General features: G+C 34.3%; 4 protein-coding genes across 10 annotated transcripts; all 4 read left to right on the top strand.

Moving 5' to 3' along the window:
* Nucleotides 1–453: 453 nt before the first annotated feature.
* On the top strand, nt 454–2,702 carry LOC8268198 (c-Myc-binding protein homolog). Of its 2 annotated transcripts, XM_002521909.3 has the most exons (5): nt 477–635; nt 796–868; nt 983–1,031; nt 1,772–1,895; nt 2,346–2,702. In XM_002521909.3, exons 1-5 carry the CDS (start codon nt 618–620, stop codon nt 2,430–2,432), a joined length of 351 nt encoding a protein of 116 aa, XP_002521955.1. In that variant the 5' UTR covers nt 477–617; the 3' UTR covers nt 2,433–2,702. The 2 variants fall into 2 exon arrangements, with proteins under 2 accessions (XP_015576534.1, XP_002521955.1); XM_015721048.3 differs by lacking the exon at nt 1,772–1,895 and having other exon boundaries at nt 454–635.
* Nucleotides 2,703–3,158: 456 nt separating this feature from the next.
* On the top strand, nt 3,159–8,218 carry LOC8268199 (AT-hook motif nuclear-localized protein 14). Its single transcript, XM_002521910.4, has 6 exons — nt 3,159–3,674; nt 4,564–4,616; nt 6,277–6,408; nt 7,185–7,337; nt 7,560–7,836; nt 7,914–8,218. Exons 1-6 carry the CDS (start codon nt 3,260–3,262, stop codon nt 7,976–7,978), a joined length of 1,095 nt encoding a protein of 364 aa, XP_002521956.1. The 5' UTR covers nt 3,159–3,259; the 3' UTR covers nt 7,979–8,218.
* A 1,872-nt stretch (nt 8,219–10,090) lies between these two features.
* Nucleotides 10,091–15,881, top strand: LOC8268200 (protein EIN4). 5 transcript variants are annotated; one of them, XR_001535411.3, is made up of 4 exons: nt 10,091–12,902; nt 13,829–14,488; nt 15,115–15,203; nt 15,338–15,881. XR_001535411.3 is itself a non-coding variant. In XM_002521911.4 (2 exons), the coding sequence occupies exons 1-2, from the start codon at nt 11,154–11,156 to the stop codon at nt 14,369–14,371; spliced, it is 2,292 nt and encodes a 763-aa protein (XP_002521957.2). In that variant the 5' UTR covers nt 10,091–11,153; the 3' UTR covers nt 14,372–14,617. The 5 variants fall into 5 exon arrangements, 1 of the variants encoding a protein (XP_002521957.2); XR_007217711.1 differs by having other exon boundaries at nt 15,111–15,203; XR_007217712.1 differs by lacking the exon at nt 15,115–15,203.
* A 1,212-nt stretch (nt 15,882–17,093) lies between these two features.
* On the top strand, nt 17,094–24,710 carry LOC8268201 (tRNA N(3)-methylcytidine methyltransferase METTL6). 2 transcript variants are annotated; one of them, XR_003079465.2, is made up of 10 exons: nt 17,094–17,391; nt 17,471–17,580; nt 17,687–17,901; nt 17,992–18,083; nt 18,814–18,916; nt 19,051–19,193; nt 19,476–19,605; nt 19,803–19,841; nt 20,820–20,915; nt 24,488–24,710. XR_003079465.2 is itself a non-coding variant. In XM_015721049.3 (7 exons), exons 1-7 carry the CDS (start codon nt 17,182–17,184, stop codon nt 19,602–19,604), a joined length of 1,002 nt encoding a protein of 333 aa, XP_015576535.2. In that variant the 5' UTR covers nt 17,095–17,181; the 3' UTR covers nt 19,605–19,792. The 2 variants fall into 2 exon arrangements, 1 of the variants encoding a protein (XP_015576535.2); XM_015721049.3 differs by lacking the exons at nt 19,803–19,841; nt 20,820–20,915; nt 24,488–24,710 and having other exon boundaries at nt 17,095–17,391; nt 19,476–19,792.
* The last annotated feature ends 422 nt before the right edge of the window (nt 24,711–25,132 follow it).

Below are 25,132 nucleotides of genomic sequence, written 5' to 3'. Positions count from 1 at the left end.
TTTTTTTTAATTAATATCATATCTTAGCTACTTTCTTATTAAAATATTCTAAATAAATTTTTTAATGCAATGTATGTAATCTTAATATTGATGGACTTACTAATTTATCTATAATTTTTATATTAAAATAGAAAGAATTTTGTGTTGGAATTTTAAAATTTTATTTAGTAATTATTAATTTTGAAATTAAATAAATAAAAATTAATTATAAATGTTTATATTTATGTTAACTACTGAAAGGTATATTAGATATTTTATTTCAAATTAAAAATTAAAACAAAAAAATAGCTTATATTTTTTGAATGGACTAAAAGAATGACTTATTAAAACTGAACGGAGGAATATTTGAGAAGAAACCCGTAAAGAAATTAACTTATTATCAATTTAGTGAAACAGAACAAAATGACTGTTCACCAAAACTCTTTTTTTTTTTTGGAAAAAAATAATGGTAGTAGTAGTTGTGCAAGTGCATGTGGGCTGGACAGCGAAAGCTGGTTCAGACATTATAATCAAAGAGGCCCACCATTCTCTCAAGAATCAAGAACATTTTCTATATCCTTCAAATTTTCTAGACGATACGATGATTATTTGATTAAAGAAGCAGAAGCAGATAGATCATGATGCGATACAAAGAGGTAATTGTTCTTCATTTTGATTCCAAGGCTGTACCTTTATTCAAAAAGACTGCAACTTTCTTCTGGTTAAATCTTAATCACTTATTATATTATTACAGGATCTTGCATTCTGCACATCCATTAACTGACTACCCATTTTCACTTGCCATATTCTACACAGGAAAAAGAGGCAAAGAAGGAAGCTTTCAGGAAGTATCTCGAGTCTAGTGGAGTTCTTGACGCTCTTACCAAAGGTTTCTGCTCCCATTCATTCTTTTTCTGCTTTTATTTTATTTTTCTTATATAGAAAACGAAAAAAGAGGAATACTGTCCCTTATGAATTTTGGCTTGTTTAATTCTATGTGCAGTTCTGGTTTCTTTGTATGAGCAAAATGAGAAGCCTTCCTCTGCCCTTGAGTATGTCTTTATTTCTTTGGATATCTGAATTAATGTCTTCGCCAGCAGATAACGATAATTGGAAAATGGGTAGATATCATTGTCATAAGTCTTTGATTTTATCTCTACATTGAGAATGGGAATAAAGCAATTCCCACCAATTCCCTTTCCCGGGGCATCCAATTATTTTGGTTTATTTTTCATTTGTATTCTTCTAAATTTCTATCTCTATCCAGTTCAGTAAAAGGTGTTTATAGGTTCCTTAATTCCATTTGGGATTTAAAAAAAAAAAAGTTTTCTGTGACAACAACAAAAAGTAACCATATTATGCCACTATGTTCCATACTGCTTTTGTTTTGTCATACTAAATTGCTAGTTAGAATCGGGCATATAAAGCCAATTAGAAGTCAATATAGTTTTATTCAGGCCACATGATTCTAATTTATCCAGCTTCCAAGTAGCATGTTGAGTTTGATTGGCTTGGTCTATATTCATGTGGTAGATTGGTATCTGATTGAATCTAAATTGAAGAACTGCAATAGACAACCTGTGAAATTAGAGAAAATCTTGGAAAGATCTGGTTGAACTAAAATAAATAAGCTTTGGCTTCATGGTTTCTTCATTCTGTCAGCTATTGGGTTATCTTGTTAAGTTTCCAATTAGCTTGGTTGAAAGCCTTTACTGGGTTTGCCTTGCGTCCCTCTTCTTAATTTTTCTTTCTCTCTTGTTTGGGTAGATAAACAGATATTTTGTATTGACAGATTTATCCAACAAAAGTTAGGCGGTCCGAGTTTGTCTGAGTATGAAAAGCTGCAAACTGAAATGTCAGATTTGCAGATAAAATATAATGATCTTTCAGCAACACACCAGGAAATCTGTAAAGAGGTAAAACTTAATGTGCCATAACATGGCGTTTTGCTCTTAACATAAGCCATGGTTTAACTTTTACATGTTGGAATGGATATGAGTTTCTTTGTGGGGTATCATAAAAATCTTGATTGAGAGATCATATTCGCATTCTTCTCAAGTGGATGAATGAATAGAAAAGACATCATCACAAGCTTAAATCTATTCATTTCGCATTGCAATATCCATGCCTTGTTTTAATCCTAGTTTTCTCTTGTGTAACTTTTGCCAAAGGAGTCGACTACTAGTAAACTGCTGGCATGATTATTAACTTTTTCTTGGAGCCACTATCAGAGTTCTATAATGGGCTGTAATGTGTATCAGGGTGCCCATCTTATCAATGCTCAACTTCTTGTTATGAATAAGCTTTTCACATTGTTACTGTTTCTTTATTTGATTCACTCATTCAACTTCTATGTTATGTTGCAGCTGGAAGAACTTAAGCACTTGCATAATATCACATCTACTACAGAAACCACCAACAGCGAGGCAACCAGGGATGAACTTCACAACTGAATGTGGAAGGGAACTTGTACAAGTTGCAATACTGAACAAACTCTTCAAAACATCGAGGAACTGGGTTGGAACCATTATTGTCCCAAATTATTATGGCATGCTAGTTGAGGAACTGAACTGAGTTGGAACACAAGTTCGTCCATGTTGTTTTGCTACTCTAGTTGAGTTTTATTTATATTTTCCCATTCTGCTAACTTCCTCTGAAACTTGTAACCATAGCTTCCTTCAAAATGTATGGCACGTCAGCTTAAATTACTTTAAAAAGTTTTATTCTTGGCTTTTTCTGATTAAATAATAATGGGGCGACACGTATTTTAAATTTTATAATTAGTCTGTATTAGTTATTTATCCGTCAAAGGCAGATAGAATAACAGGAGATACTAAGACAGCGCAAAAATCATAACTTTCTGATTAGGCGGGTAATCGGGTAAACCGCCAAATGCACAATCTAAAAACACACGTGGACCAAAAGACAAGAAGCATCTAGTAAAGAAAACATTTTACGAGTAAAATAAAATTAAATAAATTAAAAGTAACAGATTTTTGGAAGTCAAAATGAAGTCATCAAGTAACAGAAATCAAACAATCCGACGGCTGATACTCACCTCATAAATCCAATCTCTTCACTCTTGATTTCTTTATTTACATCTCTATCTCTCTCTTGTTCAAGACCAACAAGAAGTCAAACGAACCCCTAATCCAACGGCTAATAATCACTCTTCCTTTTATAAACAAAAAATAAAATATTAAAAATAAAATATCTCACAATTCTTTTCTCTCTCTCTCTCTCTCTCTCTCCCTCTTTTTCTCTCTCTCTATACAAAGAAATGGAACCTAACGATACCCAACACCACCATCACCCCCACCATCACCTCAGCTCCTCCTCTTACTTCACCACCTCCACCACTCCAGCTCCGGCCACCACAACTCCTTCTCCGACCAATGGCCTTCTCCCGCCGCCACCTCATGATACTGGCGGTGGTGGAGGGACTCATATGGTGTATCCACACTCAGTGGGGCCATCAACGGCGGCGGTGAGTAGTGCGCCGGTGGAGTCTCCTAGAAGGAAGCGTGGGCGGCCTAGAAAGTATGGCACGCCGGAGCAAGCATTAGCGGCGAAGAAAACGGCGTCGTCTTCCTCGAATGCAGTTGCTGCTAGAGAAAGAAGAGAAGCTGCTGCTGCTTCTTCTCCTTCTTATTCAGGCTTTTCTTCAAGAAAGTCTCAACAGCTGGTTGCTCTTGGTGGGTCCCATTTAATCCTTTCCTGGTTATTTTGGGAATTTACTTTCTTTAGAAGATTTTTACTACTTCAAGATTGCACTTGAGCTAAAAGGTTTTGATCTTTCTTGGTTGGTTAATTGTGAATTTAGTTCAGTGTTTTATGTTTCATTGGAAAATTCAGTTGTTTGGAAAGTAAATTTTGTGTTGCACTGTCTGCATGGTCAATTCAAGCTTTAAAAGGGGGAAAAATAACATTTCTTTTATCTTCCTTTCTTTCTCCTTTTCTTGTTCTCTAGTTTATTGAAGTCCTTCTATTGATTTCTTGGATTCTGACGGTCTAAGAAAGCTACTGTCTTTCTTTCTTTCTTTCTCTTTTTTTTTTTTTAAACTTTGTGCAGGTTGTGGAGAATTGGGAAAATTTTTTGGGGAGGTTGTTAGGTGGTATTTGAAATTTTTATCTATTGAATTGATGAGGGAGTTATTGTGCATGTAGCAAAACCGGTTGTGTTCTTCGTGGATTACATTTTTTTAGCTTATTGTAAGATTTATTTATGTGTTTGTCATGCGTTATTATTAGTCTTTGCACATCTTCAGGTGTTTGTTGTTTTTATATATAATTGGATTTTTGAACTTCTATAGAATCTGTTCTTTTAACATGTTTTCAAGTCAGAGTCAAATTGAATAATAACCATGTGTCTGCTAACCTAATTTTATCATTCTACTTTTGGAAGTGTTTTAAAATGTTATATATCACTTCTTACATCATGTATGATACGGTGGCTACTCATCATGGATGGAACGGTGTCTATTTCCATCCTTTGCTTTATTTCTGATCAAATATATTTGGTTTCATGATTCTCAGTTGAGTCTACAATAGGTACTTATATTTCCTGCACATTGGTTGTTGCAGGCAATGCAGGGCAAGGTTTTACTCCACATGTTATATCTGTATCTGCTGGCGAGGTTCGGAAACTTTTTAGTCTTTGATGATAGTAGTGCTATTGTTAGTAAGCAGTTAGGATCCCTCTGTAAATTTAGATATCTATATGTTTCCTTGTGCTTAGATCTTTTAACATAAAATGCATTTGTTATACTTCATTACTATTTTTGAAAATTCACTGATCGGACAAACTTTTTTGAAATTAACTTTAGAGAGAGTTATTTAGTATTAAATATGCATCCCATAGGTAGACAAGTTAGAATTTGTTTATCCACCTAACATGTATGCTTGCTTGTCCGTGGCTTGAATTCTGGCGTTGTTCTTTAGGGCATTGGGTTAGACTCGAAGAGTCTTTAGTTGTAAAAGTGTACTCTACTCTCTCTGTACAAGTTCTTAGGAATTGACTCATATCAGCTTTTCGCCCTCTGTGGTTCTCCATTAACATGTCAGAACTCGAAAATTATGACATTGGCAGTTGCTGCGTGATGCATTTCTCCATGATTCATGGATTGGCTGCTGAATGAAGCCTGTTCTTTATTTTTTCGTAATTGTGATAGCATTGCAAGATCAAAATCAATGCTTAAGGAAGAACTGTTATGAATAATTACTGTCATTGACTAGCTATATGGAAATGCAACCCTATTCATTTGGTGATAGGTTGTCTAACTCTATATGTATGATTTGATGGATATAGCTTGGTTAAGAAACTTCATTTTTTGATAGAATTTAGTAGTTACCGCTAAATATGCTTTAGGATTGCAAAACATGGTTTCCTATGTTTTTATATGACTGAAGATCATGACTACCTGACATGGTTCATTTCTTCCATCTGCTAGATAGCTAAAAGATAGATCCTCTGGGTAGCCTATATCTTTTGCTGACTAAAAAAGCTGAATATTTGAGTGAATTTTGAAGAGGCGGATGCTAGACTAGGGTAGCTTTAAGTGACCAATTATCAATCATGTTATTGGACCAAAGTTTATGTCGGTAACTCTCAAATGGTGGGAGAGGTAAATAGTATTCATTGTCCTTCTATCAATCTTGTTTTAGTTCCTATGAACTGCCAGTTGTAGCTATCAAATTTATTTTCCTTCCAAGCTAATTTGGTTGTAGTATCATATGCTGTCAGATGCGCGCACGTGCACACACACACACACACACACACACACATATATATTTTCCATATTAGCCAAAAAGTATTTGAGTTTATAGATAGGAAAGACAGTGGATGTCATTTGTTCATGGACAATTGGCGAATAAGTAGTTGATTGGAGAATCTGAGTGCATGGTGTTTAATGCTGAATATAAGACTCTTCATGTAGACTTCCATACGATTAGGATTAGTTTCATTTCTGCATTGTTACGCAATGGAGTTGCTACAGTAGCTCATTTGCAATTTCTATTTAAGTTATTGCGCTTGGCTAGTTTGTTTCTTTATTTTGTTCTCCCCTTCCACTTCTCTAAATGGGTACCATTTTTCACCTTTTATGATGCATTTTTGTTTATTAGATGTTAGATGTTCATATCTTGCAAATAATCATATATTTCTTCATAGTCATTTGACTGTGTTTTTTATTAATTGTAATAAATGGGGCAAATTTGGATGCCAATATTGATTATATGATATAAATTAACCCGTCTCTATGTTCATGTCTTGGTAACATAATTGGTGGATGCTAACAGGATGTAGCTCAGAAAATAATGCTGTTCATGCAACAATGTAGGCGGGAAATGTGCATTTTGTCTGCCTCTGGTTCAATCTCAAATGCATCCCTCCGCCAGCCAGCGACTTCAGGAGGCAACATTACATATGAGGTAGTTGTTTACAAGTGCATTCATTTTTTAAATTTTGAGGACAAGGTGCAAAGTTTATATGCTGTTTTTCTTATTGGTTGAACTTCTCAGCACTTCTTCTGTAGATGTAGTTTCTGGTTTGTTTTGTTAATATGATAATAAAATATTCCTAAGGAAAATGTCCATAGGTTCAAGTCAACAAATCATGCTTAGTTTTGAATACCCTACCTGATACGGATGGGCTACCAATTTCACATCTTCTTACCCTCCAGAAAGTTAAAATCGTTTGAGAATATTTTGTGGAAGTAGAAGACTAATGCTTCTTTTAACATACTAAGTCAAGTATGTCAAGGAGCTCATGCATCAGCAGTCCAAAAATCTCAATGACTTGGGAAGGATAAAAATATTGCTAATAGAATCAGTACAATATCTCAGAGATAATAATGTCTGTTCCACTAGTTTGACCAGCTAGGTGCAGAAGTGCATTTGCAATGTCAGGTGGAATTTGAGGAAACCAAAAAAAAAAAAGCTTTTAGTGTCTAAAACAAAATAATAATAACAATAACAATAATAATAATAATAAACCTGTTTTGCAGTTCAAGATTTAAAGTTATATTTTTTGTCCTGTATTTGGGTATATTGTTGCTTGAAATATTAATTTCAGTTTGGATGTTAGCTTTATCTCATCATATTGTTTGTTCTGAAAGGCTGATTCAAAAATCTAAGCCTGGTTTGATTTTTAAACACAAGGTATGCTTTCTAAATTAATTGTTTTCTGCACACTCATACATTTTCAGGGTCGGTTTGAGATCATTTCATTATCCGGATCTTATGTGCGCACTGAAATTGGAGGAAGAGCAGGAGGGCTTAGTGTATGCCTATCTAATTCAGATGGTCAAATCATTGGAGGAGGAATTGGCGGACCTCTAATAGCTGGTGGCCCCGTTCAGGTATTTCTTTTATATTGTTGCTTGGAGCAAAAATGTGATGAATAATACTCATCAGTGTCCTATGACTAAGGACACTCGGATACATGCTCATGCGTGGGCCATGTTTATCCGTATTTGAGGGAGGGAAGAGAGAGAGATGCTGTTAGGGAAGTTCTTTGTCCATATTTTTAATGGAATGAGAAGTTATTTGATATCCATAACTTAGTAGTCAGCTGTCAACAGGTCATTATTGGTACATTCGTCGTTGACAACAAGAAGGATGTTGGCTCTGGAGGAAAAGTTGATGCATCTAGCAGCAAGTTGCCTTCACCAGGTGGGGGGGCATCAATGTCGAACATCGGGTTCCGCACTCCAACGGATACATCTGGGAGGCATACATTCAGGGGAAATGATGATCATCAAACTATGGGAGGAAATCCTTTCATGATTCCTCCTCGGGGTATGCATGATTGGAGCAGTGGTTCAGAAGCTAGAGTGAATGCTACATTTGAATTGACAGGTGAATTTTCGGTGGGAGAGAGAGAAAGGGAGAGGTAGGGAGAAAGAGAGACTGACATGCAGTCTTTTCTTTTTCAGGGAGAAGGGGTCATGGAGCACGCCAATCTCCCGAAAATGGGGACTATGAGCAATATCCGGACTAGCGACTGTTTGCCAATCTCTCTGTAGATGACACAGGCACTTTGACAAGAGAAATACATGTACAACCTTTGGAGTGTATATCTGTACAGATAGATTACTCGCACTCTTGTTACCCTTTTTTTTTTTTTTTTTGTTAACTATGCTTCTAAGAAGTCATACTCCGGCTATTGTTGTAAGCGTCAACCGTAATAATTTTCTCTTTCTCTGTTGTTGCGTATCATTGAGAATTTTTGTGCTCCCAATCAATTGGCTTCCTCTACAAATAAAATAATTGTCCTGAATGAGAATCAATGCTCAAAGGCAAGGCATGGTTGTGAAGAGTCGGTGTAGTTCAGGAGAAATGGAAGGATCAGGTTAGCTATGCAGAGCAAGTCAATTCTTGTTTGGTGTGCTCTTTTGAGTTGACACAGCATGTGAAAATGTGACTGGCGATGGTACTGTGGATTAGTGGCTGGCGTGTCAACAGACTGGGGGAGGTAGGAAGGATTTATCATATGGATTGTAATGCTTAGTCAGAAAAGCATGGAGAAACAGAACTAGGCAACTAGCATCTTGCCGTATACAAAATCCTAATTCTGACCTAATTTCAGTTGATAGGGTGAGTTCCACTCGTCCAGACAATGCCTTATATGAAAAGATGGGTTCCCGACAAAAAAAAAGAAAAAAAAAAAAAAAGAGCCACTCCATTGTTCATGAATATGTGATTAATAATTATAAAAAATTAGAAGAGATCAACGCCGGCTAAGCAATATTATTATTCTTATGACCATCTAATCCAATCACACAACTAACCCTGAAAACCATAATATAAATTTTCTAATAATATTAGTGTTACAGAAATGTCCTTAACTGGGTTAGATATCATCAAATATTTTCTAACTCTCTTCATTATGTCACAATATCATATGATCATACTAACAACTCAATTAAAATGATAACTTAATGCCCACGAACGTATTGTGCTTTTTTTAAAATTTTATCAAAATTGATTGGTGATTCGAAAATATACGTGCATAGAAAGTGTTTTTTCATAATTGGTCTGTAGAAATTGATGCAAATCTGTCAACAATCTTGATTAGAGGGATTAAATGTATCTAACGCAACAAATGATTGTACCTTTAATAGAGCATGACGCATAAGATTGTGTCATGTTAACCAGGAGAAGATGAATCTAACGCTGGAAAAAAAATTCTCAAAATCAAATCCCATATGATGATGCTTCTCCTCCACGTGTCCATGTCGCATCACGTGATCAGTGTTTCCCAGATATATATATATATTATGTTAAGTTTTTCTCTTGGTACGAGTCGCGTAGTAACAATGTATTCGAGTCCGAGTCAACTCACGGGTCAAATAATAACTGCCATACACACTTAGTAACGGTAATGATTTTCCACGTAAGCGCCTATCATATCATGTATTGAGGATTAACGTCGTCTATAGCAAAACACGCACCTTGAGATCTACGCCAATAGATTAGGCACAATCCAACGGTTCTCCTCTAATTTGAATCTCTCTTTCTAATTTAATTTCTTGAATCTCAATTCTCTAATCTCAAATCATTGCCCTTGGCCATGTGATAATAGCCTTTGATGTTTTTTTCATAAATCAGTGCCTTTTACGTAATTAATTATAAATGTAAATTTATGAATTAAACTATTTAAATTTGAAATGTTTTAAGAATGCGAAAACTAATTTTATCGAAAAGCTTCTTTTTTTTTTTTTAATTGACCAAACAAAATTATATTGAAACTTTAATTTTCTTTTTTCATATAAGTTAACATATCAAGTGAAGATTGTCCACTTAAACTATAATAAGCATTGAAAATTTGATAAGCAAATCGGGTCATTTTTTATTTATTTTGAAATTAACAAAGTTTAAATAATATCTAATTTAAGAGTTGCTCAGGAAAAACCATTTACTTGAAATTCCAAAAAGAAGAAAAACCTTTCAAAAGACACAAAAAAAAAAAAAAAGGAAAAGAAAAGCAAAAGATAAAAAATATAAAAAGGGTAACATCAATATGAAACTAATAATAATAATGGAGAAATTGAGGGAGTATATTTTGATAATTTATGTTGTGGGTGTGGGGCATGGAGCAGAAAGAGTGTCCAGGTTCTCCTCACGTACAATCTGTGGCTCCCACTTGCTTAAACCCCTTGCTTCTATCCCAGGGAAAAGAGAGAGAAGGAAAAGAAAGCACTTTCAGACACCCTTTTCTTTTCTACTTTCTCTCTCTAACACCGATTAAGCAAGCGTCTAGAGAGAGAAAGGGAGGTGTTCGTTTCATAACAAAGATCTCTCTTTTAACATATTTTTATGCAGACACTATATATGTATTTTTCTTCTTCTTCTTCTTCATAGTAGTAAGACACAGCACATGCCAATAATATTTTCGCTATTTCTTGTCCCTCTTCTATAAGAGTTGGAAGGGCTAGTTTTTGTTTTCTTTTTTGAAGAGAAGAATTTTTAAGTGGGTTTCTTTTTTCTTTAACAATACCCTTTTTGTTTTCGGTTTCTGGGTTGATTTAAGGTTGGCAATTGAGATTGTTAAGAATCTAAAATCTGATCCTTGGTATTGGAGGGTGATAAAGCTTGCATTTTTGTGTGGAGTTTTTGGTACGCACGGGAGGTACAAGCTGTGTTCATTTTGGCTTTACCTTTTATGCTGACACCTTTTTATATCTTATATCTGTAGATTGTCTTTTTCATTTTCTTTTCTTTTCTAATACTTGTAGTTTTCAGTCCAGATTGTTGAGTTCTTTTTTTTTTTTTTTGTTCCTTTTTGTTTTCTGTGGTGTAAATAAATATCAGGAGAGAAATGAGAACTATTAATAAGGCGGAGGAGAAATGTGAAAAAGGAAAAATTAGTTTCTGAGAAGGGGATAGAAAGGGGGATTATTGTGCAATTAAGAAGGTTTAGGCAGTTTAGCGTGTAAGATCTTGAAATTTAGAAGATATAGTTGCTTTTCTTTACCGAAAAAGGATCGGGGGAGTATTTTAGATCTTGAACTACTTCTGGCAGTTTTTGCAATATGTAATTGGTGTGTTTGTAAGACCATGGGGCAAGTAGTCTGTTTTCTTTTTTCTATTACTATGAATTATAGTCTGTCGAGGGTTTGTAAGATCAAGGGACTTTGACAAGAATGTGTTGAGCAAGTGTTGACTTAGGTGCAATGTTAAGAGCATTAGCTCCTGGACTTTTTCTAATAACTTATCTTATGATCTCAGTCTCTGCCATCGACAATGAGTTCGGGAATTGTAACTGCGATGATGAGGGTATTTGGAGCATACATAGCATTCTAGAGTGTCAAAGAGTCAGTGATTTCTTGATTGCAGTAGCCTATTTTTCAATTCCTATTGAACTCCTTTACTTCATTAGTTGCTCCAACTTTCCATTTAAATGGGTCCTTCTTCAGTTTATTGCATTTATAGTCCTTTGTGGATTGACACATCTGCTCAATGCCTGGACTTATTACGGTCCACACTCATTTCAATTGATGCTGTCTCTCACCATTGCAAAATTTCTTACTGCTTTGGTTTCATGCGCAACTGCCATTACCCTTTTGACTTTGATTCCTCTTCTTCTCAAATGGAAAGTGAGAGAGCTTTTCTTGAAGCAAAATGTGTTGGAATTAGACCAAGAAGTTGGTTTTATGAAGAAGCAAAAGGAAGCAAGTTTGCACGTTCGGATGCTAACTCGAGAAATCAGGAAGTCGCTTGATAAACATACCATATTGTATACGACTTTAGTTGAGCTTTCGAAAACTTTGGATTTGCATAATTGTGCTGTATGGATGCCAAATGAGAATAGAACAGAGATGAACCTCACCCATGAGTTGAAACCAAGTGCTAAACCTTATCACTTCTCTATCCTCGTCAATGATCCGGATGTATTAGAGATAAAAGGTAGCAAGGGGGTGAAGATTTTAAGGTCAAATTCAGCACTTGGGGCTGCAAGTGGTGGTGGGTCTGAGGAGGCAGGTGCCGTGGCAGCAATTCGGATGCCGATGCTTCGGGTTTCAAATTTTAAAGGAGGGACGCCTGAATTAGTTGATACTTGCTATGCTATACTGGTTTTGGTTCTTCCAAGCATGAATTCCAGGGGTTGGAGCTTTGACGAAATGGAAATAGTGGAAGTCGTTGCTGATCAGGTGGCTGTTGCTTTATCTCATGCTTCAGTTCTTGAAGAGTCTCAAATTATGAGAGAGAAGCTAAGTGAGCAAAATCGTGCTTTGCAGCAAGCTAAGAAGAATGCAATGATGGCAAGCCAGGCAAGGAACTCATTTCAAAAGGTGATGAGTCATGGAATGAGGAGGCCAATGCACTCAATCTTGGGCCTGCTTTCGATGTTCCAAGATGAGAACATGAGTTTTGAACAGAGGATTATCATTGATACATTGGTAAAATCCGGCAATGTCCTTTCCACTTTGATTAATGATGTCATGGATATTTCAGTGAAGGATAATGGAAGATTCCTATTAGAAATGAGGCCATTCCGGCTACACTCCATGATCAAGGAAGCTTCTTGCCTTGCTAAGTGCTTCTGTGTGTATAAGGGCATTGGTTTTGATATTGATGTTCATAGTTCTTTGCCTGATTTAGTGATAGGAGATGAGCGAAGGGCTTTTCAAGTGATTCTTCATATGGTTGGACATCTTTTGAACATCTATGATGGAGGTGGAACTGTTATATTTCGGGTTTTCTCAGAGAGTGGCAGTGAGGGAAAGAATGATAGAATGTTGGGCATGTGGAAATCAAATGCTTCAGAGGAGTATGTGTGTATAAAGTTTGAGATCGAGATTAGAGAGGGAAGTTCTTTATCAGACGGATCAATCTCAACCACACATTCTTCTGGGAGGAGGCAAAACAGTGATGAAGCTAAAAAAGGCTTGAGCTTCAGTATGTGCAAAAAGCTTGTGCAGGTGAGCACTGTAGGATTATTATTGATGTTCAAATTGTTTTTCTTCATCTATGCTGCGCTTTCACTATTCATAAATTTTACGAGGCAGACAACCCATAGGATCTATTCTAATATTTAGAGATGAATACTTATGTTTCATTAAGGGGATTATTAGCACATTTTATAAAAGTATGGTGCATTTCCTATAGTCTTGGAACGATAGTGTTTTTTTGCTTTTGGAAACCGTTTTCCTCTCATGGTAGATCCATGACTTTGTTCATGGACAACATTTTTCTGCTATTTCTGCATCAGAACATCAAAGCATTTTTGTGCTTGCGTGAAACATGCTTGGCTTTTTTGCTTAAGACAGTAAATTTTTTTATTATATGAAGCTGTATATTCGTAAACTAATCAGGAAAAGCAATTGGTATAGGGATTAGATGGAAACTTTTTGGGAAAATTAGGCTTATAGTTGTTTGCGCTATCCTAAATTATTGGCACCTTTATTGGATTATAGCCCTCATGAACGAAGGAGACTAAATAATGCAACCATGAATATCATTTAGTTCTATTATTTATGCGTATAATGAATACTTGCTAAAAACCTCTATCCATCTAGTCAAAATTAGACTCATGCCTTGATAAATTTACTTGATATTTGATTCAATAAGTTATTCATCCTTGTAACTATATGCTATGTTATCTAAGCAAAGTAAATTAATTCCAATTTTCCACTTTCCTTTTTTATGGTACATTAATCCCCAACCTCCTTTCCCTTTAAGTCCTGAGCTATCAAACTTTATCTTAATTTTTCTTGGGCCAAAGTGCCTAATATGTCTAGAAATTTTAAGATAGGGAGCTTTTGAAAGCCCTTGTCATTATTTTTTTGCTGGCGATACTTTATCTGTCTGTTTGTTTCAACATAATTAAATTATTTTATGTCTGCAGATGATGCAAGGTAATATTTGGATATCTCAGAACTCTCTGGGTTTTACACAAAGCATGACTCTCGTTCTAAGGTTCCAAATCCGGCCTTCTTATGGAAGAGGCATATATGCCCCTGGAACTACCTCAGAACAACCAAATTCCAATTCGTTGTTCAGAGGTCTTAAGGTTATACTTGCTGATGATGATGATGTGAACAGAACTGTGACCAAGAAGCTGCTCGGGAAGTTAGGTTGTGAAGTGACTGCTGTGTCATCTGGATTTGAATGCCTTAGTGCTCTTACTTGTGCTGAAAATTCTTTCGGAGCAGTTATTTTGGATCTTCAGATGCCAGAAATGGATGGATTCGAAGTGGCAATGAGAATCCGAAAGTTCCGAAGTCGTAGTTGGCCATTGATTATAGCTCTCACTGCAAGTGCTGAGGATCATATTTGGGAGAGATGCCTACAGATGGGAATGAATGGAGTAATTCGAAAACCTGTTCTCTTACAAGGGATGGCCGATGAGCTCCGGAGAGCTCTGCAAAGGGCAGGTGAAGGGTTATAAAGAGCAAGTTATCAAAGATAATCTCGCATTGTTTTATCCGATGGGGTCGCAAAACTCTCAAATCTCACCTTCAAGATGCAGCATGGGAACATTATACAATGATGGTATACAAAAAATGTAAGCTATCACTTTTTGCTAACCGCATCTACCATTTCACAAAATGAACTATAACTTGATGTTGAACCAGTTACATTTTAATCTAATAGTGAAACAAACTTGAATATGATCATAGAAGATTGTAAAACAGATTAGCTTCTTCGACTGCTGTCCTGATGTCTTCTGGCAATATTTTCAATTTATCTAGAGGCTTCATGCTACATAGCCCTTAAATTGATTTATTTTTTTCCCTAATTCTTGTTTAAGTTGCAACCTCAAAAGGGATAGTAATTTACATCTTCCTTATTCTTGTTGGAAGTAAAAGCTATTTACACGGGTTAAGTCTTGATCGCTGCAGATTCTTACTCTTGATAAGGAAAAGCAATTTTCTGTATTGACAAGAAGAAACTGCAGCACTAGAGTCGGCACATTGTGAGAACACTGACTTTGAGACAAAGGCAGGCACATGCTTAATAATGTTAGGATGACCGCTGTGCTCATTGGACCTTTTCTTTCACATATAACTTTATTTTTAACATATTTGGAGAAACAAAATTACTTCAAATCTTTCAGTGATTTAGTTCAGCTAACTGACATGACGGTTAGGTTACTACTCTTTAATGATCAGATATAACTTTTCAAGACAGGTTTTCGTGGCTGATAGGGTACTGATCCACAGCTGCCACCTCGAAATCTCTCTAGTCTTTGCACCAACAGAAAGTTGGTATTGCTACGCGTATGCCCTCCTAACCTTATAGTCAACATACTTCATTCATGTGAGATTAAAGAAAATAAAAGAAAAGGGTGTAGCGTAATTAATAGGAAGAAGCATGCATGAATTATATTTTCTTGTTGTCAATAACTTCACAGGCGACAATGACAGTGAGGTAGATAAGCCTTCACCACAACTTCGGGGTTTGCAATAAAAAAAGCATTCATTTGCATTCAAAATCTTAAAGGTGGTGAGGTCCATTAAGTTTGTTGGAAGTGACAAGAAAGTGGAATTCTCCCTGGTGTTAGGTGCTTGAGGTAGTAATTTCATGGCTTGGAGACTTGGAGTTGGAGGAAATGTCGCTAGCTTTACGTAAAATTGTTTGGTCAGGGAGTGGAAGAGAAAGAAAGCAGCTTCTCGTGACCCATGTATCTAACATTGTCATTTTCCAGATATACATTTACTACTCCCAAAACTAATGTCAGGGGATTCAGAAATAGTACTTCAACAACCATTACGTGCCCAAGGTCTTTTATTCTTCTTGGCGTCTGATATTTTGGCACAAATCTGCCCCACAAATGTATTAGAAATGATACCTTAGGATGAATGTAAATCTCAGCAAATTGCTTCTGCTCCAAGAATAAGAGTTTTTTCTTCAGTAACTATCTCAAATGGTTATAAATATTGAAAATTCTATTATTAGCCAAAACTTTTATGTATTAATTTTAAATAAAAAATATTGTTTTAAATTTCTGAATTAATTTCTTACAATAAAATATTATAGCAAAAACACTTGAGTAAATATATTAAGATACAAATAAATAAAATAAATATTTTTATTGTCACTGTTAAAGTCACTAGTGAGTATTTTATAAAATAAGGGCCTTTCTTATTTAGCCTCCAATAAAATATTAAAAAAATATTAAAATTGATTATTATTATTATTCGACTTGTTTAAATGAATATGTAGAGCCTAAACTTATATATAACTGATCGTTTACCTTATGTTGTACTACCGTTATTATCAATTTAATTATAAAATTAAGTTGAGAGATACAATTTAATAAAATTTTAATTTTTAATATTAATTTATAATATTTAAAAAAACAACAGCAAACTAACTATTTTTAAATATTTTTTAAAAATTTTAAAATTTTATTAATATAATAATATAAAAATTATTTTAAAAATACTTATTAATTAATTTTAGTATTATATAACTTAATACTATAATTGATATTACTATTTTTAGTATTAAAATTTTATTATCTAATTAAAAATTAATTTATTATTAAATATAACATCAAAAATATAATTTAAGATGTTATTTTCTAAAATTATTATTATTATCTAATTAAAAAATTAATCTATTCGTTAATATAATATTAAAATATAATCAATATGCTATTTTTTTAGAATAAAACTAATATCATTATCTGATTAGAAAACTATTTATTAGTTAATATAATATTAACATATAATTAATATACTATTTTTTAGGATATAATTAGAATTATTATTTAATTAGGAAACTATTTATTCTTTTTGATAAATTTAAGAAATTATTTATTAGTTAATATAATATTAAAATATATCAAATATGTAACTTTTTAGAATTAGAGTCACTGTTTAATTAAGAATATAACATAATAATCAACAAATTAATAGAAAAAATTATAAAAATTACATATAAACTTAAATTTTATGTGGCAAAAATAGTATACATTTTAAAAAAAATTCTACATCTACACGTGTTACAAAAAATTTTAAATCTCATAAATTAATGTATATATAGATTACTATAAGAATCTAAATATTTATAAAATGAGTTTATTAAATCATAAACGTGTCACTGTTTAATGGTTTTTTTCTGGGCTTAGGCCTATCTGCTGCAAGGCCTTGTAAGCCCGACTTCAATATGGCATGCTGCATGGCGTCATCAAGAAAATGTACACTCTGAACACCGCCGCGAAGCCGTCGTCATCTCCATAAGCCGAAAGAGATGAGCGGAACAGTAGAAGAAGAAGAAGCCAACTACTTCTCTAAAGACTTTGAATGGGAAACACTTAAACAAGAAATCGAAAACAATCCTTCTTTTAGTTATCATTTACTTCCCTTTGTTTCATCTTCTCTAGCTCATGGACAAGAAAGTGGGGATTCAAACGCATGGCAAAGATTCCATGTCCGCCACTCCACTGGAAGATTCTTTAAGGTTTTTTTTCTTGAATAATTTTAAGACCGTTGATTATAGTTCTTGTTTTAAAGAGATAAAAGAATTGGCTTAAGTGCAGGAGAGAAGGTACTTGTTAAAGGAGTTTCCAGAGTTAGTTTCTTGCAGAGATTTCTCCAAGGTTTTAGAGGTTGGCTGTGGCAATGGAAGTTCCGTAATTCCTATCCTGCGGTATTCTCACTCAACATTTTATTATCTCTTAGAATTTCTTGAGTTCCCAGAGTTGGTTTCTTGAAACTTATAACTTAGTGATCTTTCTTCTTTTTTTTTTTTTTAGTGGAAACAAAAGAATCTTTGTGTATGCTTGTGATTGTAGCAATGAGACACTCGATAGAGCACAAGAGATTGTTAATGCCTCTAATATAGTGTCAGTACAAGGACGTTTTAAGACTTTCTATTCTGATTTTGCCTTCACTGGGTTCCCCAAGTGGTTGCTTTGCGATTCTTGCCGGCTAATTCTCCCTCATAAACAAGAAGAATGCCTATCATCAGGTTTTTTTCTTCTTAAATTTCTTTAGCAATGTGAATTATTGTCAAACCATGGTATAGTTAGTTTCTGGGTTCTGTTCTTTCTTTCTCTAGATGTTAAAGAGAGAAGTATTATAGATGTCAATGGCTCGGGTTCGTTGGAAGAAAGTGGCTGTTGCATTGGTGGAGTGGACTTTGTTACCCTGGTACGGTTTAATTCTTTTCCTAATCTCAATTAGTGTGCAGAGTCATTTGGCTTCGTTATCTACTACTATATTATATTATATATATATTCGTTGACAGGCAATATTACATGGATCAAATGCCATAGGCTGTATTTGGATGGTGCGTTTGGTCCAGTAGTGACATTTAGTGAGGGAGGATTATAATTTTGATGGAGAGGAATCTACTTTATTGTTGAATCATAAAGCATTGAATGACTCCACTGAGTTTTGTAGTTCATTGATTCTAATTTTCTCTCCGATCATTGACTGTGATGTTTATGGAATATCTCTTGATGGTAAGATTCCACAAATCTTCTTATTGCATTTGCTTCCATAACCACAAGTTCCATTTTGATTACTTGCAAAATGAAACCAAAGTTTACCTGCAGTTTTGTGGCATTGCTAGTATTACCTACAGTTTTGGGCATTGCTAGGAAAAGATTATGCCTTCCACATTCTGAACTCCTTGTTTATCTCACAGTATCATTCCAATGTTTTCAATATTGGGATTATTTGCATTTCTCTATATTGCTACCTGTTAATGCACATGCATCAGTGGACAATATCAAATATGTAAACAAAAAATGATTGTAGATGATAGTTTTTCCAATCATCTGTACAATTTTAGGTTCTTTCCAAGATTCCCTTAGAAGTTACAGAAAACTAGTTACATTTGGATGCTGAAGTGCTCTTTCCTTGCGTATTATGCCAGATATTCACACTATCGGCTGTGTCACTCAAAATGATGCCAACAGCTATCTTGGAGTGTCTTTCTGTATTAAAGCCCGGTGGACTGCTCTTATTTAGGGATTATGGTAACAAAACAACCACCATGAATTACTAGTTGAAGAGAAGTGTAATTGATAATAGACATATCTATATCCTTTACATTCATTTTGACGAAAATTCCCTGTACATGCTGACAAATGCTCAGTTCAATGAAACTTAGGCCTCTATGACATGACCATGCTGCGATTTGAGGCAAATAAAAGAGTGGGATTCCGGGAGTACATGCGAGCAGACGGCACTCGTTCTTATTTCTTCTCATTAGATACAGTCAGGGATCTTTTTGTGGGTGCAGGTTTCATTGAGGTACTAACTCCATTTTCAGAAGTAAATGGAACTGAAAAAATGAATCTTTTCAATTGTCTGGTACTGAAAATAGTTATTGGCTCCATGTTCTTCTTGACGCTTAGATGAGTTTATTTATTTCTTTTTAAATTAATCTGGCGGGATACTAGGAGGCCGTCGGCCTTTTCAACAGAAATCATCCAGAGCTGTCATTGGTTAAGAAATAAATCTAAATATAACTGGTGTTGTTGGGTGATTGAACTCCATTCTGACTACTGCTTAATTCAATCATGTTTCATGCAGCTTGAGCTCGAGTATTGTTGTGTTAAGTCTGTAAATCGAAGAAAAGGGAAGAGCATGCGAAGGGTGTGGATTCATGGGAAGTTCCAGAAGCCCGTATGTGAAGCAGCACGGGAATATGTCTCTTCTTGAGGTATAATTTGATGACATGATATGTACTTGTTTGTTCCCCAAACATATGAATTTGTACAAACAAATTCTTATTGAATCACAGTATAAGCTCTTGTAATCTTATTAGTAATGGGTTGCATTTGATTGTTAGAAAGACTTGCAGTGAAAATAGGAATTGAGATTGATGAAAGGGTGATTTTATTTATTTATTTTGGACAGGTGACTTGATGTCCTTTGATAATTCGATTGCATTGTCAGGTAAACTTGATATCCAAGAAGATCTTAACCTGATATTGGTTCCATTGTGAGAAAGGCATAAAATTAAGCCATTAAATTATGGTCACTGACTCTGATGAAATCACATTGCTGGCGGGCATCAAATAAGATGTCTTATACTTAAATGGCAGCTTCTACCCAAATTAGACCTGACAATGTAGACAATATATATGGAGTTCCTATCTTCCTGCCGCCCTCTTCATGAATCACTATGCCAAACCATCATTAATTTAATTACGCATTATATGGAGTTCCTTTTCTTCTTTCATGGAGAGCTAAGCAAGGCAAGGTCCCGCTCCATGGGGTTTTAATAAAATTTATAATTTCATTCAGTAAATAAGTTTAGCCAAATATTTATATAACAAAAATATGTAATTTATATATTTGAATATTAAATTTTTAATATTTGAATATCCAATTTAAGTTTAGCTCACGAGCTTAATGAAGTTTTTTTTTTTTTAATCTTGAATTCCGTATATTTATTAAATAGCCATTATTAAATGAGCTTTTTGTTGAATCACTTTATAAGTTTAATAAATATTTTTTAAAAAAAATTTTGAACTTAATTTATATATTAAATAAATTTTGTTAAATGACCAGTTCACAAATAGTTTGGCATTTGTATTCCTGATGTGATCTAATATCCAAAAAAAAAAAAAAAAGAATGAACCGGTAATCCCACCACAGGATGCATGTAACCCTTTCCTGAATAGGGAAAGCCGAATTCCGGCCGGCTCACAGGGAGTTGCAAAAACGCTCTCAAATGGTATTATTATCATCCTGTCATATGTTTGCATGTTGGCAGAGTCAAAAAGTCAAACATGGTTCCATTGGGAGAGTGGAACCCATTTCCTTGGAATTGACACCCAAATTCATCAACCCATTTGTCCGTTTCTTACATTGGTCCACTAGGTTTTGTTAATTAAGTATTTTTCTTATTTCTTATTAACCATTTTGCAGTGATTGGAGAAGATCGATATCCACCCCTGAAGTTGGAAAGAATAGCACTAATACCCTTGCCCCTTCGATGGCTGAATTATACCGCTTCTTTGAAAGGTGAGTACTGTTTGATTCTTGGACTTTATGCTTTTTTGCTGCTTAATCTATATTATAACATTGACTATTTCTAGTATCAAAATGTAAATTAAAAAATTAATTGAAGGTCACAATTATTGAAAATAATGAAGTCTAAGGGGACAATTATGAATCTCTTCCCTTAAGCTTCTTCCACTAATGAATGATTGTTTGTATGCCATACTGCTGGAATCAGTAGATTCACTTCTTGAAACCAATTAAAACCCAGATTTTCTAAACCCTAGTCCCGTCAAGGCACAAAAATTTGCAGATCCATCAAACCTTTCTTTCTGGGTAATTCATCCCAAAGATTTGAAACCCTACTGGTCAGGATTTCATTAGTTATAAGTAGATAAATCATTTATTTTACTGACCCTTAAAAATGATCATAACTAAGTTGCATTTCATTTAGAGAAGTACTGCACCTTGTCCGATTTTTGTAAATTTGTATTTAGATGATAACTTTATTATTGTAGACCTTATCATCCATCACTGGCAATCTCAAGTAAACACAATCAAATGCTTCTAAACAAATTTAGAACAGCCTTAACTAACCAATCAACTTCTAACAGAGAAAAAAAAGTGCCTAAATGTTTCTAGCCCCCCACATTATCTATTTTACTTTGATGACTAGATGCTTTGTTATTGGAACCTTATGGTTCTTGATTAATCATACTAGGGTGTTTCCAATGATGGAACTATAGATGGGAAATTGAGAGGATAATGTAGCATATGCTGCCTATATACTAGAAACACATTAAGAACCACTAAATTCATTAGTATAATTTTTCAAATGAATCTGCAAAATATAAATCAGAAGAAAAGGGATATATTGATGAACACATAGCAGGGAGCCTGACACATAAAATTATATGTCTGACATACTCTTTCAAACTCAGGGTCTGAAAAATTGTACTAACTTTGGAGATTGAGAATATACATCCTCAAGACCTTATGGTTTAACTAGAATATGGTATAGTTACAGTTCTTTAAAATTATTGGAAGTATTTGGGATTAGGAAGCAGTGACTTCGGTAAATTAAATATGATAAAAAAGAAGTCATTACCAGCTAGTGGCCAATTGGGTATAAGGTCTTGAATAAATTATCTAGGTTAATAGACGATTGAGTAAGAATATATACTTAGGTTTTGAATGTAATGGGTTTGTCCTTTTGACCCTCTTTGTAGATAATTGGTCTTAGTTTAACTAACACACCGATTCACAATAATTCTAATTTCTTTTGTTCTAATGTCCCCTTCAAGAAGGCTGGTTGTCGTTTAGCTGGTAACAATGTTTATATCATTGATCATCTGGAGTATTATGCACAAGTCAATAATTAGGGTTAATTGTACCCGAGTTTGCACTTTGTTTCACATTCAGTACTAAACTAATTTGTATTAATTTAGTATCTAACTTTAATTTAATTTAATTAATGGTTGTTTATCTGTCTATGGATCAATTTTTAATAATGTGCCAACTGAAGTTACGTATGGTTGCCACTTATAGTCCACGTCATTTGAGTATGAAAAATTAGACATATCCTAGTCAGTTCTAATTTAAAACCTTACTTACTTTAAAATTTTAACTTTTCACTTTACCCACATCTGCCTCTTTTTTCCTCTCAATCCTTACTCATTGCTTTCCCTTAAAACACCAAACTCTTGTTCATTTCTATTGGAAAAGACTGAAATTGTTTTTCGCTTCATTTATCGACAAATCGTAAAGCTAAAAAATAGAACACCAAATCGTTATTTCTAATTGTGCCCGTCAAGAAGTTGCTATGTTGAAATCATAGATTGATGCAGATCCAAGATGTCACTTCTTTGGATGTCAAAGATATGGGATGAGCTTCATTTAGTGTTCAATACAGTGAGGTTTGTGTTTTTTCTGATTTTATTTCATTGTTGGGTGTTCAACTTCTTCTTGTCATTAGGATTAAATCTGACAAAAATATGTCTAATTTCTGTTGCTGAAATGATATAAGTGGCAGCCACATATAACTTCGTCTGCCACGTCACTAAAAATTCATTAGAAAATAAAGAAACAATCATCAATGAAATTAACAGAGTTTAAATACTAAATTGATACAAATTAAAGTTTGGTACTGAATTTGAAAAAAAGTGCAAAATTGAGTAACCATTCAAGCAATGAACTCTGATAATTAATTAAAGTAATCAAATGCTTCATAAAGAAATGGTACAAATGCTCCTAATGCGTATGCATCAAATATGCTACATTCCGATTGGCAAGCAGATAAAATTAGACATGCTCGACCTGAAGATTAAGCACAAACTTTTGATGGTTAGGTCAAAAGGCACCTAATCCGGCCATGAAGAACGTGTACTCCACGGCAAGTGCGTGCAGCGAATAAAGTTTTCAGAATTGAGGGCTTGGAGAAAGTGAACATGCTCTCAAAGTTCCATTGCTGATGCATGATTCCCCATTATAATGGTTATTAAATTAATTGTCTGCTTTATTTGTTCATATTATTTAGGCTTTATCTAGTGGTCCACATTTTCTTAATGCTTGTTTTCTGGATTCCTTTTCAAATTATTATACTAAATTGGTTTGTTAGACTTTTAATACACAGCAAGGGCTGGGAATCGTTGGTAAAAACTAGACTTTAGAAAGAGAACTAGTGCTAAGAGAAAAAAAAAAAAAAAAAAGAGGAGCTATTGAAGATTATTTTAATCAGAGAGATTTATTTATGAAACCCTAGGTGGGCTCCAAGGGCACTGCTGCTCTCTTTTCTTCATTTTTTTTTTACCATTAGAATGTTGTATGCAAGTTACTAAGTAATATAATAAACTAGGGTTCATTATCAATGGCATGTGGATCCATGTGAAGAGGGTCCTATGTGTTGCTAAAAACCTCTTGGATTCTTTGTGTCAAGAAAACATCCTTTTTATCAAACACCAATTGTACTTATTTTAGCTAGAAAGTAGTGCTTAATTAGCAACCCCTCCTTTCCCTTGCCCTTTTCCTCTCCCTGTGCGACCACAGATTATAATCCAGATTTGACGTTTGTGAAAACCAGATCGTCTTATCATCTTCATCAAGATTCGTAGCATAGTTAGAATCGTACATCATACATTTATGATAACTTAGAGGTTGAGGACATGAACCTGTTAGTGATTAGTTAAATGATTTTCTATGTCCAATATTTGATTGTGTTATAATGTGCTTAACTTCTTCTAAATTAATGTCTTATCAAAGTGAAAAAGCTGATGTCTGCAAATGTTATATATAAGTTTTACATAAATGATTTTCACTGTAAATGGAGCTGTTTGATGGATATTTTATGCGTTCTTTTTAGTTGAGATGTCAGGATATTAAGCTCAAATTTTCTTGAGCGAAAAGAATTAATTAAATACATTACAGATATTCTGCTATGTACAAGATAAATTTTTCAAATGCACATTTCTCAACTGTTTACCTTAAAAAGCTAGCTTCAAGGTACTTTTCAGTGAATGAAAACATAAATTGGCAATCCAGTTATTTCTTTCATAATTATTGCATGCATTGCAAGGTTAAATTTTTCTTGACTATTTCAGGTACGGATGTGAGCATATGTAATTGCACGGAGCTTCCAGAACTTACCAGCTGCAAGAATTAGAATCAGTTATACATCCACTAGAATTAGTTTCCCTTTCTGTAATTCCCATTCTTATATGTAACTGTTAACTTCAAAAATTAAGACCCCAAACTGTAATGACTGAGATAAATAGATCAATAATATTGTTTAAGAAAACTGTGGACGATGAATTCTTTGTTACAGGATCTGGATTTGAGGTCTCATTGCAGGTTTAGAATGTGACATGGAAGAGTAACATAATTAAGTATTCTTCAGGTCCTTCTCTTTCACATTGCATATGCATTGATCTTACAGTCGCAGCCTCCACCAAAACCACCATCCCACCTAAACCAATCCTCTTCAGGGTACACTTATTGCATTCAAATTGCATATGCAATGCACTACTTAGTAGTAATATTATATATATTTTTCCTCACTTTCGGCCTTCAAGCTTTTCCCAGAGAAAGGAGTTATTGATGATCACTTCCCATATATATATAATTATTATTATTCATATTCATATGCTAGTAAAATATTTAAGTAATCAAACATGTCGAGCCCCAATATCATCCTCCTACTCCTAGCCAACATTTTGTCCTCAATGATGAGTATTATATACCGGGAA

This window comes from Ricinus communis, chromosome 10 (genome assembly GCF_019578655.1).
Source record: "Ricinus communis isolate WT05 ecotype wild-type chromosome 10, ASM1957865v1, whole genome shotgun sequence".
In the NCBI taxonomy this organism is placed as follows: Eukaryota; Viridiplantae; Streptophyta; class Magnoliopsida; order Malpighiales; family Euphorbiaceae; genus Ricinus; species Ricinus communis.
Note: the sequence above shows the minus strand (reverse complement) of the source record. Positions and strands in the feature narration are given on the sequence as shown.